The sequence below is a fragment of the Anser anser genome (assembly GCF_964211835.1).
Source record: "Anser anser genome assembly, chromosome: 3".
In the NCBI taxonomy this organism is placed as follows: domain Eukaryota; kingdom Metazoa; phylum Chordata; class Aves; order Anseriformes; family Anatidae; genus Anser; species Anser anser.
Genome location: NC_139722.1, coordinates 21,945,492 through 21,960,686, shown reverse-complemented (window position 1 = coordinate 21,960,686; position 15,195 = coordinate 21,945,492). Strand labels below are relative to the sequence as shown.

Sequence of the window (15,195 nt, the reverse complement as noted above, 5' to 3'; positions counted from 1 at the left end):
AGCTGCACGCTAAGGCAGGTCTCGCTTTCCTTACAAACCAGTTGTCTGCAGAGGCCAGACTGACCATGTGAGCATGCCCTGAGTTTGGGACTAAGAACAGATCCAGGGAGTGATTTGGTGAACATCAAATCAATCTTGCAATCTATCCTCCCCAACTTATCCAGTGTAGAATTTAAAGTTGACCAGTAACATCTGCTGCTTCATGTCTACTCAGTCAAGTCCTTAGTGACTTAAATAAGAAATTAATATTGAAATATGTCTCCTTTATAAACAAACAAACAAACTTATGCATTGGTAAAAATCCATCACATTTCTTATCCTACAAAGACACAAAAGAATCTTTTTACAACATAAAGTAAGCTAAAAGCTGCATGCAATATTCAGGAGACATCGCTGCTCAATTTGAAGAGGTCAGCTATGTATATGTACAAAGGAGTATTACAGTTAAATAAATACACAAACCCTAAGCATTGCAGAGCATAAAAATTAGATGCTAAGGGAAAGAAAATCATTGTCAAACACAGACAGTTCAAACTATATGAGATAAATGCTGTCATTTATGATACGTCATTCCAAAATAACATCCTTAAGAGAAATGTGCTACGGCAGAAATTAATATACAGCAAACACATCTCACATACAACAACGACCGCTCCAAACAGGGCATGTCATTTAATATAAAAACATGCTAAACAGTTAGCAAAATAAGAACAATGAAAACAAACAAACAAAAAAAACCCACATGTATATTATACACATATATAATTCTCTTACAAGGCTAATTTAAAATATCAGCATTTTCTATGCTGCATTCACTTTGCTTATATTGGTTCCTATTCCTGCAAATGCTCTGACCTCTATAGGACTAAAAAACACGTGTAACTTCATTCACTGCTATCAGAGGGAATATTCACATTACTAATGCTGCATGCAACCTAAAGCGTGCACTGACAATAACCTTTGAGACCAGCTCTTCCCACACAGAAATCAAATGAGCTTTCCATTTATTCATTCATAATGGAGCAGGAAAGATGAGATGATTCTTGTGTTTGCTTTTGTTTTGTTTTTTAATCACAACAATGTAAAATGAATGTACAGATAATACTTTCTGCATTTGGGATTACATCATATTTGTCCAAATTAAATCAGTGTTTTTTTTGTTTGTTTGTTTGTTTGTTTGCACAACCCAGGAGAGTGAATTGGTAGATGAAAAGAAAACAAGGACAACCATGCTGTTTTGAGTACAGCTGTTTCACATACATACGAGAAAGAAAAAAACACTGAAAAATGAATTTAATTTATTTGAAATATAAATGACAAATGAAGGCCTCAAAAACACTTTTTAAAGAAAATAATTTATTTTCTTAAAAGAAACCTGAGAACTTTTTTCTTTTATTTTAAAACTTTGTTCTTAAGTTACCACAAAATGCTCCATTAAAGAAACATACAAAAATTGAGACCATCATACCTCACAGCTGGCTTATATAGGTTCTAGTCCTTTAAATATCCCATTCCTGACTTGAGTCTTTCCTAAAAATCATGATACACATCTCAACTCTTTGTTTTATATTTAAATTTAGCATACTTTAAGCATAATACACATTGTGAATATACTACAACTTGTTATCCTAAAGAAATTAATGAGTAAAATCAGACACATTAGCCTAGTTAGAAAAAGATTGAAAGATATTTAGGTTCGTACATTCTCCAAATTTTGCAGATCATTTTATTGTAAAAAATGTCTAGCATAACTTGCATATTTCCTTTTGCTCTACGAGTAAAAAAAGATTTAATATCTACAGACTACACAATGGAGAATGATAGCAATACATTTCTATGCAACTTGAAAAGGTTTCCATGAAGATGAAAAATCAAACTACTCTGCTTTGAGAGAGGTAGCTAAAGCATTAAAAATAAAAGACAGCTATATCAGCCATACTCTGATCAGGAGTGAGTTTTATACAGTCAGAGATTTTACCAGAACCTATTATTAAAATGTTAGCAATGAAGCTCACACAGGCATACAAATGTGACTGTTCCTGAAAACCAAGGAGCTGGCATGCAAATGGATCAAAGCAAAATTCACTTTAAGACCATGACTTTGTATTTTTGTAAAATCTTTCATACAGGACATAATAAAGGTGGAATTATATCAATCTATTCAAGTAATAACTATGAATTATTATTAGGTTGAGAGCAGGAACATTTATCTATATATCTATTTTAATGGTACATATACAGAAAAAGAAACTCTAATTTAAACAAATAATATGAAATATTTTTATAATTAATATGTAAACAAAAATACTAAAATTAGGCAAAGTGGATTTTATGTTTCCTTAAAAATGTCAGGATTATGTGTTGTGAAACATAATTTGCTTCCAGTAAAAAATTCAGGTTTTGTTACTAATAATTGTTGGTCCAATAAATACAACACAACTATAAAAATGTTAAAGAGTACAGGACTCTCGAAAGTCATTGCTAACATTGGTAAAACTGCCAGTTTTCAGTGTGGATTATTGAATGCTAAGATTAGTGGAATGAAGATTAGCAAAATTCTCTGGAGTTATTAATATGCCTGTAACAGTTTTCCACTAGATACCAAGGGAAATGTTTATATTTGGAGCCAGAACTACCCAGATGGAGCACTGTCAATATTAAGATGTATCACCAATTTTAAGATACTTTTCTGAACTGCCTACTGGCCAGAATTCTTTATCTTAAGAAAAAACAAACAAACAAACAAACAAACCAGATTTATTTCCCCTCAATCTCCAATACACTAGAATTAACCGGAATACAGATGGCACCAAAGCTGGCAGTACCTGAAACAAATCCACCACTCTGATACTGACATTTGCATGTACATATCCTAAAAAGCCAAGTTTTCCTTCACTAAAGAAAGAGGTTTTTGTTGTTCCTGTCAATTATTTACAATCAAAAGTTAAAGTTCTTGTATTTCCGAAATTCCGCTGAATAATTTATACATCTTCTGAGCAAATTCACTCAATACAACAGTACCCTTTGTTTTAATAATAAACATTAAAAAATCTTTTACTAAAAATAATTACTTAATTGCATCCTCAACTTTTAATCATATTAAAAAGCCTTATATATTTAATTGACATAAACTTTTGTATGGGTAAATGAGTCACACACTCCCTAGCATTCTTGTAACTGCTACAAATTTTACACAAACTCATTTCTTCTCACCAACAGAAAATGTTGATTGAAACTAAGATGTTGACATCTTAATTTGAAAACATAAATCAACAGCAAAAGGCAATCTTAAGCTCCTGATACTTGAATTTACTTATTTTTGTCCTAAAGAGGAGTCATGCATTATCTATGCACTGGCTGTTTAAACTATTAACTGGTTAACTTAAAAGAAAAAGCATACAGAAAAAAAATAATATTCATTTTGAGATGAATCAAGAAATAGGTCTAGACTGTCCTGTTACATGGAACACTTATTTTATCATTTGACAGAAAGGGTTCTAGGGTTGGTATCACAAGCTTGAAGCCAGTAAGTCTAGCAGTGACTTCTTGTGTTGGTTAATTGCAAGAAATAACGGGAGACCTTACTTCAAACTCTAGGTGCACACCACAGCCCAGAACGCATGTAAGACACTGAGGAATAATCTGAACTATCCGGACATACTCCTAGGAAAACTGTTGAAGGTTAAGAGCATACAGGAGAAAGGAAGAAGTCAAAGCACCAGGAAGTGCCTGACAGAGTTTGCCAGTATATAGATTCTCTCTTAGGAGAGCTTTGCAAAAACATGCTTTGGATCTACAGTGTTAAATATGAGAAGATGGTTACTTGTGGGAATGAAGATTTCTCCTGCTTTGAACCCTTCTTTGCCCAGGACTTCCTAATTCCTTGCAAGCCTACGGGAGACTGTTAAGCAATCCCTAACTTCATTGTTAGCTCCTCTAAGCTGGGATAATGTGTAAGACTGCAGTTCTGGCTGCCACTTTGGTCACAAAGGATGGAAATACTAAGAACATCACAGTCTATCTGCCCTGATATCATTGGCTTTTCACACACACAATGTGTGCAATACATGCAGCACTATATTGGTCTGGTCCTGTGGTAGGTGCAAAGACTGTCTCCTCTTCTTATGTCAGAGCAAGACCTCTCTGAACATCCTTGTATCCTTTGGTGGAAACCTTAGCACGTGTTGAGACAACTGCAGCAAGTCAATATATATCCTTTGGATAAACAGCTGCCTCACAGCATGAACATACCTAAGAAGACCCACTCATCGAGATGATGTAGGAAAGGGGGAATCTTTCCAGTTCATTCTCCAGAGGCTGGCTTTCAGAAACTCACAAGCCTTTCATAGAAGTGATATAAAAATTTCCACAGTGAAGCAGGCCCAGTAGGGCATTCAGTTTCTGGCTACAGTCACTCACAAATTAATCAAAACCAGAGATGAATAAATGGCTTATGAAACAATAACCTACCCCTAGGGGAAGCATATCCTTTACCTATTAAAAGAGAAGTTATTTTGTTTGTATAAAACCATTACTGATAATAATGAGACTTCTTCCTATCCCAGATCCATAGGAATGTTCTTACTGTTCACTGAAACATCCAGTGCTAACTGATCTTGAAGTCAATCTCAGAAGTCACATTGTGGCAGCAAGTTCCACAGCTGTATTTGTCTTTCTAAATTATACTTGTTCTGCTTTTGAATATTTTCTTGCTCAGGATATATTACAAAACTGGAACGCATGGTTTTCATGATCCCATGGAAGACGGATGCATCATTTATCAGAAACATGCAGTAGGTGTATTTTGCTTTCTTTTAATGGTACTTTCTCTAAATTACACAGAGCAAACCATCTTGATGTTCATTCACATGGGACTGCTCCTCACATATTTTACCAAGTTTACTATATCTAGATTCCTAATCTCTTTGCTATATTCTTTTCTGTTGGGGTGTGGGGGGGAGACGACAGCAATGATTCAGCTCAGTATTTCAGGATAGGGTACTTCTAATGTGCACAAGTGGTGCTTTAATGTACTGCATTGTACTCTCCATCTCATTCCTTACAAATACGAATATTTTGTTTTTCTTTAACTACCATCTTAATTAGACGTCTTCACTGAACTGTTCATAATGAAAGTTGTCTTCTTTCTATGCTTTTAAAGCAGATCACAGTAAAGTACAGAAGTACTGTTACTCATAGCCTTTGTGTATACCAGTATCTTTTTGGAGAGCTAGACTTGATTACTAAGTGCTGTGGAATTGAAAGGATATTTGCCAGATTATATGTGCAGTAGAATGAGATATGCATATTACAGCCTGTATGTAGACTGCAAGATCAAGAGGTACCAGATAACAGAGAGAACAATAGGTTGAACTGCCTACTACCTACTCCACAGTCTTTGCATAATTGCTCAGAGTATTCTATAACTTTCATAATGCATCAGGAGCTTCTACACAGAGAAGCTCATTTACATCATGTAATACTTCTAAATAAATTGGAAAGTGCTATCACCATCACAGTAACAGTGGAGAAAGCTTAATACCTACAGCAAAGTTAACACAGGTTTTCTCTTCCACGGCTATCAAAAAAAAAAAAAAATCCATTCAGAACCACTATTCTTTAAACTCAAACTGATAAGAAGACAAGCCTGTAAGAACATTAACAGGGTCAGATCAAAGGCCAGTGCTCCCAATGTTCTGTCCTCCGTGATTGCCAGCAGCAGATACTTGGAGAAAAACATTTTTCCATGCTCTTCCTAGATTTAGGACAGAAGTGTCTAAGTAGAAGCAGAGCATACAATGACGTTTTACGTGAATCCAGCAAACTATAGCTTCTAGTTTCCACTAGCTTTAAAGATTTCCTAAGGCAAGATGAATCATTATCAGTATTTTCTTCTGCTGAAATGGGTGATAGCCTGGACAGAACTGGAATTTGTATTAATTCTCAAACTTAACTAGAAATGGCTCCATGCAGAGGTATTTCTCTTTAACACCACACTTTCCAGATAAAGCTTGTGCTGTCAAAGAATCAGTAGAGGTGAGTCTTTATTAAAATGTTGAAAATGCTGGTATTGTACAGGACTGCACATTTATCTTTAAGGAGGAAAGGAACAGAATAATCATACTGAGTACTGAAGAAAAGAACCATGAATACCAGAATACTGAAGAAAAGAACCACAAATAGAAACAGTCACTACTGGAGTTGTGAAGGATACAAAACAGGTCTGGAAGAAAGCTTCTATTTTCACAGTCTTTGAGAGGACAGAGTGGTCTACCGAAATCTTAGCTGTCACAGAATTAACTTGTTTGCCATTTTGGTAATATAGCAAAATATATTTGTTAATATAACCCTTTTGTGAACTTCTGTGAATAATTGACAGGAGTTAGGAAGAACAGAAACAACATCTGCTTGAGTATTAATGGAAGTAACTGTGCTGAAACATCTCATGACTACACCAGTCCTTCTAACATTGGCTGTCACAAAGACTCAGTCAGATGTGTGTCTGTAATGTGTCACACTCACTTGAGGAGGAACAAAGAACATCTCCTAGCAGGAACCAACTTTCTTATACAAGGTGGAAGATGCTGTTCAGAAACTCACCCCTAGCAGCCAGTAGTTTTTTCAATAAATGGCATAAACAGCTTCAGAGGAATTCAGATGTGGTAAGGTGTGAAGTCTTGTCTCCCTCTCTTCCAAATCAGGGAACTTCCTCCACATCTACCTGCTATTTAATGAACGAGTCTCTGCTTAACATTTTGGAAATTAATAGAAGAGGCCTATGCCATGTCATATCCGTCCTGCTATTTTGAAAATTCATCTTAATATACTAAAGTAAATTAATGCGCTTAAGGTAATAAGGAAGGAAAAAAAATGGAGGCAAATGGTATCTATGATTAGCTGATATTTTTGAAAATTTCTTAGATATCAAGAATTCAAACTACAAGCCCCAGGGTATCTCAAACTTCTGAAGAAAGCTACAGACAAAAGTCATAAATTCCAAGTAAAACACTTCAAAAAGATGATTTTTGAGTTCTTCCCTAGTTTTCTTAGCAACTCAGTTAGTTTACTATGAGACCATACCATAGTTCCAGAGGAAAATTATATTTTTTGAGGTTTAGTTTTTTTTTTCTTTTCTTAATTTTCCATGTATACACCAAAGATGTAAAATTTCTTTTAGAATTGCCTTCTAAAAACTGAAATTATATCTACTGAGCAACTATTTCTTCATCACAAAATGACATACAAAACTTCTGCAGATGTTCAGCATTAGGTTAGAGATTGTGTTAATGTGACAAAGAAAAACCTTAAGATTCTACATCTTGTCACTAATCTAAGCTGACATCATTGTCAATGTTTTAAAATTGAGGCAGAGAATTAATAAGTAGCATTCCAGCAACAATGTGCAGAGTTTGGTGATCCAGGAGACATTCACTGGGGAAGTTCATTTCTACACAACTGAAAACTAAACATTATGTTCCTGAGAACTGTTCTTACGGCAATACAGATAATTATCTTTTGATTGTGAGATTTTAGTCACATAAATGTTAAACATTTTTATTACATATTTTTTCTGGAATTCACTTTTTTAACAGTCTTTATACATTTATTAAAGTTTGCAATGCTGAATAGTTATGAAAGTGCAGTAATGAAAAGAAAGAGAAATTATTGTTAGAAAGCAAGAATAGCATGCAAGAAAACAGAACTAATCCAGTGTCTAACATTAAAGTTAGACCACCCTATCATGGAAGAAATATCTCGTGAAAGGCAAATAAACACCTGTCTTATTTTAACTTTACTTATGTGTATCCGTGCTATTATAAATTTATCGAATAAAAGACGACGAGCATGAACTAATCAAGAATTGACTGTTTATAAAAGGAATGCAAAGTCAAAACCAATTCTAAAACAATTATTTTTTTCAGTAGGTTACAAAGGAGAAGACGATAATGGATGTTTAATTTACTGAGTTATGTTTCACAAGATGCAAGGTCTCAAAGCCTTTCACTTCTATACTTCATCCCCTGCTAACTTCTCCCTACTAAATTTATAAAAAGTTACAGGTTTAAACTGTGTTTCAGAAACTATTCAAGATACAAAGCTGAATCTCTTTGGGAACAGCTCAGAATCTATAATTTTTTTTTGAAGAATGTACTTTGCTTCAGCAGTTACTTTTGCTATTCCAGACTACTTTTCTTAGAAAGACTCCTGATGGTTGATCTGAAACTAAGGTCAGTTTTTTTCTGACATTTTCTTTAAAACAATATCAATATGTGTGTGTGTGAGAGAGAGAAAGAGAGAGAGACACAGAGAGATTTTCTTCGATGATGGCCTACGTCGAAAATCATAATCTCATTACTGCAATGTTTATTTAGGTAAATTGTGGGTCTCACCTTGGCATTTAATTAGTCACTTGGAAAAAAAAACAGCATACACCTTCACTTGGGCATATATTTGCACTGCATAACAGTTATTGCTTAATTATCCTTATTTCAGAAGCAATATTTATTAACTTCACCTGCTAAAAAGTGTTAGCCTCTCTGTTCTCTGTAAACCATATCAAATATATAAACATTTTCTCATTTCTCTTTTATACCTAATCTCTTTGTTTTCCATCCTCAAAGTGGTGTCCTTAAATGTCTCTTCACACTGTCTCTTACCTCAGATTAGTTTGACAAACACACAAAAGAATAAGAAGTAAATATTTCCGTTTTTGCTCTAATGGAATATTTGCCCTTTAAGTTATTTCCTGCCTGGAGCATGTACTGTGCTTTACTCAGCTTAATTCAATTCATTTTTGGTATCTAACATAAGGAAGAATGTCTTTCATTGGTTCTCATCATTCAGATACCATTTCCATTCTATTGTACACACGTATCATCTGAGTCAAGCATTCATCACTAGTTGCTTTGAAAAATATGAAGAGTAAAATATGCTCACCTTCAGGCTCCCCACAGAGTGTACACTGTGACTCTGCAAAGAAAAAGAGAAAAAATAAAATTTCTTGTTTTTAAGATCTGTGTGGTCTAGAGTTACGAAATCATAATTACATTCAAATAAAACAAACCTTATGGAACTCAAATTTAACATGGAAAATGTATTTCTATTTTCAGCAACTGTTTTTTTTTTTCCTTTTTTTTTTTCTTTTTAAACAGCTGCAATATAACTTTCAAAGAAGAATTTTTGCTGGAAGAATTTTCTAAATAGAACTATATAAGTCTCTAGTTATATTTGTGTAACTATCATCTCCACAGATTCCAACCGAACAAATTCAGGTAGCAGGAGTTTTTGCTTCCACATGACTTGTTTTGTATTTGTGGCTGTACAATACAAGTGACAACAGCCATTCAAAGTTGAAGCCTCCTAATATTCTATCATTGGAGGTAGCAGACAATAACAGAAACTAAGTTGTTACATTTCTTTGTCATAAAAGACTTCCAAGTCCTCACAAGCAAATGAAATAAGTCAAATTGTCAATGTGCTGTTATACGAAGTATTCAAGTATAGAAATGAAGAAAATACAACTCCATCTTAATAACCACAGGGTCTCCAAATTTACAAGTATTATTTTATTCATACATCACTATTTGGAAGTTGGTTGTCAATTATTTGGCATAATGTACAAATATTTGCACAGACATGAAATTATTTAAAGCATCCCTTGCTTGAGATTTAGCTTCTTCAGGTGTTGATATCAAGCTGACAAACAAAGTTATTATTTAGAATCCAAACACCAGAATCAACTGAAATCACAGGGATTGTAACCAAGTTGGCAGATAATTCTGATAGTGCTAGAAAAAGACTTGTTCAAGACAGTTCAGTACATGTTTCAATAACAAACCTTTGGAATCTCCATTTTAAGACTCAGATGAAAAATGACAACTAACAGCGAAAAGTATGCTGAAGAAAAAAATACATATACACGCACACACACTTATGTGTGCATCTATCTTTATACAAATTCAGTGCAAAAAACAGTTTAACATTCCTGGTTATATACAAATCCCTTAACTCCTGTTAATATTTTTTGTTCTATCAAATGTCAAATAGAAGATTGGACTTTAGCTGTGATCTTGTCTTTAAGGAAAAACAAAAAAACAAAACAAAAAAAAAAAACCAGAAACTAAAATACGAAATGCATACACTGAGTTGATTGACCTTTACAGTGCTTCTGTAACACTGCCAGTTATTTAGAAGTACTTCCTCCATACAGATAAGAGGCTATCACAAAATAACCCATTGTTGCAATGGTCCTTGACCCTACATCTTCCCTCTATTTTAAAAATGTTAGTTGTTGCTTTTTAATGCTGTCAGAGACTGTAGTATACATGATGGAAAGGAATGAGAAAAGTTATGTTAATTCAGGCAACTCTACTACTGCTCTTAGGTGGATCACAGTTTTAAAACAGTATAAAATGCCTGAAAAAAAAAAAAAAATTAATTTTGATGCAGGTCAGCACTGTGAAGCATGTAGTTGAATGATCTTTTGATAGACTCATTGGTGTCCCCAGCAGAACTGACAAACTGCAAACAACACTCCAGTGGCAAGCTTGGGAAAACCCACCAACGAAAAGCATAAAAAATTTAGTCACAGATATCACAGGACAGTTTTTTCCACGGCTGAATGAAAAATGCACTTGCCACAATCCAAAGTGATGCAGAGGAAGCAGCTCAGAAGATTTTTTTCACTTTTAATTCAAAGACTTTCTGAGGTTTCACTGAGAGGGGCTGCCTGTCTGTGTGCACTTTATTATCCTGATTGATAAGGAAGAACAAACTGTGACTTGGTTTCTGAACTCCTGGCTTTTTGCTGATCCTCTATGTCCTGCTAACAACCACTTCAGTGGCTTGCTACAGTCCAAAGAGTCTGCTTGACATTTTTTGCAGCCCTCAACGCCATTTTCCAAAGGTCCCCATTCAACAGCACAAATTATTAGCTTCCCTCTTTTCCCACCAACATACCTTAGTGCCAATACTTGAATAGAATAGTGCAGTTGGAAGGGACCTACAGAGATCATCAAGTCCAACCGCCTGACCTCTTCAGAGCTAACCATAAGGTAAAGCATATTCATGAGGGCCCTGTCCAAATGCCTCTTGAACACTGACAGGCGTGGGGCATCAGCCACCTCTCTAGGAAGCCTGTTCCAGTGTTTGACCACCCTCAGTGTAAGGAAACTTTTCCTAACGCCCGGTCTGACCCTCCCCTGGCACAGCTCTGTGCCGTTCCCTCGCGTCCTGCCCTTGGTGACCAGGGAGCAGAGACCGGCACCTCCCTCTGTGCGTCCCCTCCTCAGGGAGCTGCAGGGAGCAGCGAGGCCGCCTCTCGGCCTCCTCTTCTCCAGACTGGGCAACCCCAGGGTCCTCAGCCTCTCCTCACAGGACATGCCTCCCAGCCCTATTACCAGCTTTGCTGTCCTCTGGATGCTCTCAAGTCCCTTAATACACCGCCACAGAACTACTGCAGTCTGGAGCAGGACAGATAGTCTGACCGTGAAATAAGGCTTACAGATAAGACTGGTGCCAGAAAGTTGTCCAAAAGCTAGCTCTCAGCATTTATCCCTGACGGGCAGCTGCTTTTTTTGGCTTTCTTTCAGGTGTTTGTTTAAGGTCCTGTGTTGGCGGGCAGGCCAGGTGTTTCTTCTCTTACCTCATATACATGCTTGGAGAAAGTTCATGTGGGGATTTTGTTTTACTTCATCACTGTATCCTTCCAGAGGCAGGGAATCATTGCAAGCTGACAGCAGCGCTGGTAAGAAGCAGACTTTGTGGACGTGGATGATTCACCAGTAATCCTGTGCTTACAAATTCCCCTCTCCCCATAGTCTGCTGCTGTGGGGGAGGACTAGATACCCATTTTGTTGTGCTTGACACATACGATCGAGCGCCAAACAGAAACACAACTCCCTGTGCTAGGCACGTGAACAACATGACAGGGAGGATGTACGGAGCATTGCTTCCCACGGAGCCCGTGTGTGCATGTGCCTGTGTTGAAAATCTCAGCGATTATAGCTACACCATAGGATGAGGAAAAAAAAAAATCAAGACCACACTGGTTTTGTTACTATGAATGCCAGTTAAAAGACATATTTGTACTTAATGTGGGAAAATAATTAAGTCTATTCTATGGTAATTGTTGAAAGATTTTATGTCCAACGTTTCTAACCCAAAAATCATATAAAACTTGCATATCACACTCAGATATTTGTACATTTACATTACACATAAATACATAAATCTTTAAAATCCTGTAAAAAAGATGTGTCTTGAAACTTATTTCAACTGACTTTCTCTGGAAGGAAGTTGCTGCATCTTGATAGAAATGATCTCTCTGGAAGATAGGTCAATACTAAATTCCTGTATTAATTTGGAAATTTATTTTAAATCTCAGTTAAATTTCTGAGATGGGATGGCAGCAATCAAGGACATGACAACAGTGGAAAAAGTTACCGCTCCATCAGCTGAAGTGACATTACTCAGCCTGAGATGCACCTAAGCTAAGGATGGGTAGCTCAGCATTAATGCTCCAAATCTAAAGTAGCCCTTATAGACTTTTCTAATTAGAGGGAAGAAACACCTAACCTGCTGTGGACACCTATGTTAGCATGAATTAAATCACTTTTTATAAGTACCCACTCCTTTATGTTGTTACAGGTCTTAGATGTAAGGTCTGTCTTCACAATAACATTTATAGCAAGACAGAAATTTTCACTGGAAGTGATATCTGGAGGTCTTGAAAGACCTCAGCCTCCCACTGAAACAGGCTGCTGTCACCACAAGTTCAGCTTAGCCAGGGCTCTGACAGACAAGTCTTGAAAGCCACCAAGGATGGAGTGGCAACCTCAGTGGGCAGCCTACATTAATGCTGCATCAACCTCCTGCTGTGCTACTTGAACCTTTCAATATGCAGTTTGTGGCCTTTCTTCCTTGTTGTATCACCCGGTACTGCCAAAAAGACTTTGGATCCACCACCTCTGCAATTCTCCTTCAAAGAGTTGTAGGCTGCTATTGGACCTCCACTGGAATAAATTAGCCCAGCTCCCTCAGTTATTTTCCTTGTAGGCCAAGTACCCTGACCAGAGGGCCCTTTGCTGGACCCCCTCCAACTTCTCCCCATGTTTCTTGAAGCAAGGAGCTCCAAACACTGAGCACACATTCCAGGTGCACCTCACCTGCACCAAGCAGAAGGAAAGAACCATCTCCTCAATCTACTGATCATACTCATTGTGGCACACCGCACTATTCAACTATTTGCAATGGGAGAACGACGTTGGCCCATATGCAACCTGCTTCCTTCAGAAATAAATTAAAAAAGGAAGAAAATCAAGTCTTAGTGAGAACAGTCCCCTGACCCAAGTCAGCCGTCTATCATAGCAGTGCTAATGTATGGCACAAGAGAGGGAGGGAGCGCGTGGTCAAACATAGGCAGACCAACGCTGCTCTTTTCAGGAGCCACCAGACCACAGAGCAGCTGCAGGGAATCGTGAAATCTCAGTCTCAGGCATACAGCTGTTGTATGACCATGCTGGATGAAATGAAGTCTAAAGTGAAAATGCTTAAGCTACGGCACATTGTAATGGAATAGAAACAGTGACATGGCCCATTCCAACATTTCAGACAAGAATTTATTAAACATCTCTTTCTGCCATTTCCTATTAATGGATTATGCCTCTACATATCTGATTCATCTGAAGTATTATGATGATATATTCACAGGAGGTATTCTCTCTTTTTAATACATTGCTAATCAGCTTCACTTAAAGATGTTCACTCTTGCAAACACTCATACATGTGAGAAACTGTCATTGTTCTCAAAAGTAAAATGACTAAGACGGGCGAGTGTTTGGAGATTTGGGACCCAATAAATCAATAGAACAAGGAAAACCTGTATTTATATTATTAATCTCACTCTATCATTTTGAAATTGGCTAGCCAGCAGAAATAATTTCCCCAGATATAAGAACTTGCTGACAAAATAGGTCATAAGAAGGATCTTTTGAAGAAACAAATTTATCATGAAGACACAAGCTCTTTCTTTTCCCCAAATAATATGAAATTTATTTTATTTTGATAGTTTTTCTTGTCTAACCTAAGTAATAAGTAAAACTAAAGTTCATAAGCCCAGACATGTAAAAGCTGACATTCTTTCTCTAAATAGGTGAGTTCAGTATCCAATTTTAAATTAGAGTGAAGATAAATTATTCTGCTAAACATGTGCACCCTTCCTTGCTTTGTGAATAGCTTTTTTTGGTATGGTTGATGCAAATACAATACAATTCACTATAAAGGGCTATGATAAAGAATACAATATATGGGTCAAATGAAAGACACGGAAAAGCCATTATGAATAAATTACAATTCAAAATACCTGTGCAAGCTATGTAATGTAATAAGACTAAGACAAAACAGTATTAGTAATATTCAAAATCAGTTTAAAGGAGACAGTGGATTGTATTTCTTAGTTAACTACACTTTAAAATACAGTATACTCTCAGCAGGGTCTACCCAGATTAAGAGTCTATCTTGGATGAGTTTTGACCAAGATGTACAGAAGTGACAGTAAAACAAGAAATCATATGCAAGGTGAGGAGCAGAGTTAAGGATAACCTCAGCACGGCATTCTGGAAATCAATGCGGTCAGCCCTTCTGACTGCCTCTTGAACAATACCATACATCCAGCTTGTATCCCCACTTCATTGCTGTTAACAGTCTTTTCTGTCTCTCAGAGGCCCTTTGCAGCCACCCTTCTCTATATTATTTTAAATTTTAACTACAAGAATAATTTGGTTGGACTCATCGAAAACAATCCTTAGGTTTTTGCTTTGTTTTGTTTTCCTTTTTCATTTATGCAAGCTAATAGTAATAATTAAAAAAAAAAAAAAAGCAGTGAAAAAATGGATCGAGTTTCAGTAAGGAGGTTTAGCTGATAATGGTTTAGGTTTTCATTTCACTGGTTCCAACGGCAAGAAGTGCAACAGTTTTTGGCATATTCCATCAATGTCTCTTCGCATCATTTTACTGATGCCAGTGAAAGGAAACTCCACAACACCTAAAGAGACATAGAGTAGCCATGCATTATATTGAGGTTTAGGGCAGCTGAAAAGCAAGGCATAAGTTAAGGTTATGCTGTGGGACTTCTAATCATTTTCAAGATTTTAGTCCAATATTTGTATCTAAACATGGCTATAATAGTGGCAATAA

General features: G+C 36.4%; 1 protein-coding gene across 1 annotated transcript in view; it reads right to left on the bottom strand.

Annotated features, from left to right (window-relative positions):
- DLGAP2 (DLG associated protein 2) overlaps positions 1-15,195 on the bottom strand; it is a 465,089-nt gene that overhangs the window by 232,880 nt on the left and 217,014 nt on the right. The window contains exon 3 of the mRNA XM_083831130.1: positions 8,938-8,970. Within this exon, the coding sequence (XP_083687256.1) occupies positions 8,938-8,970 (33 nt within the window). The remainder of the gene's footprint in view (positions 1-8,937; positions 8,971-15,195) is intronic.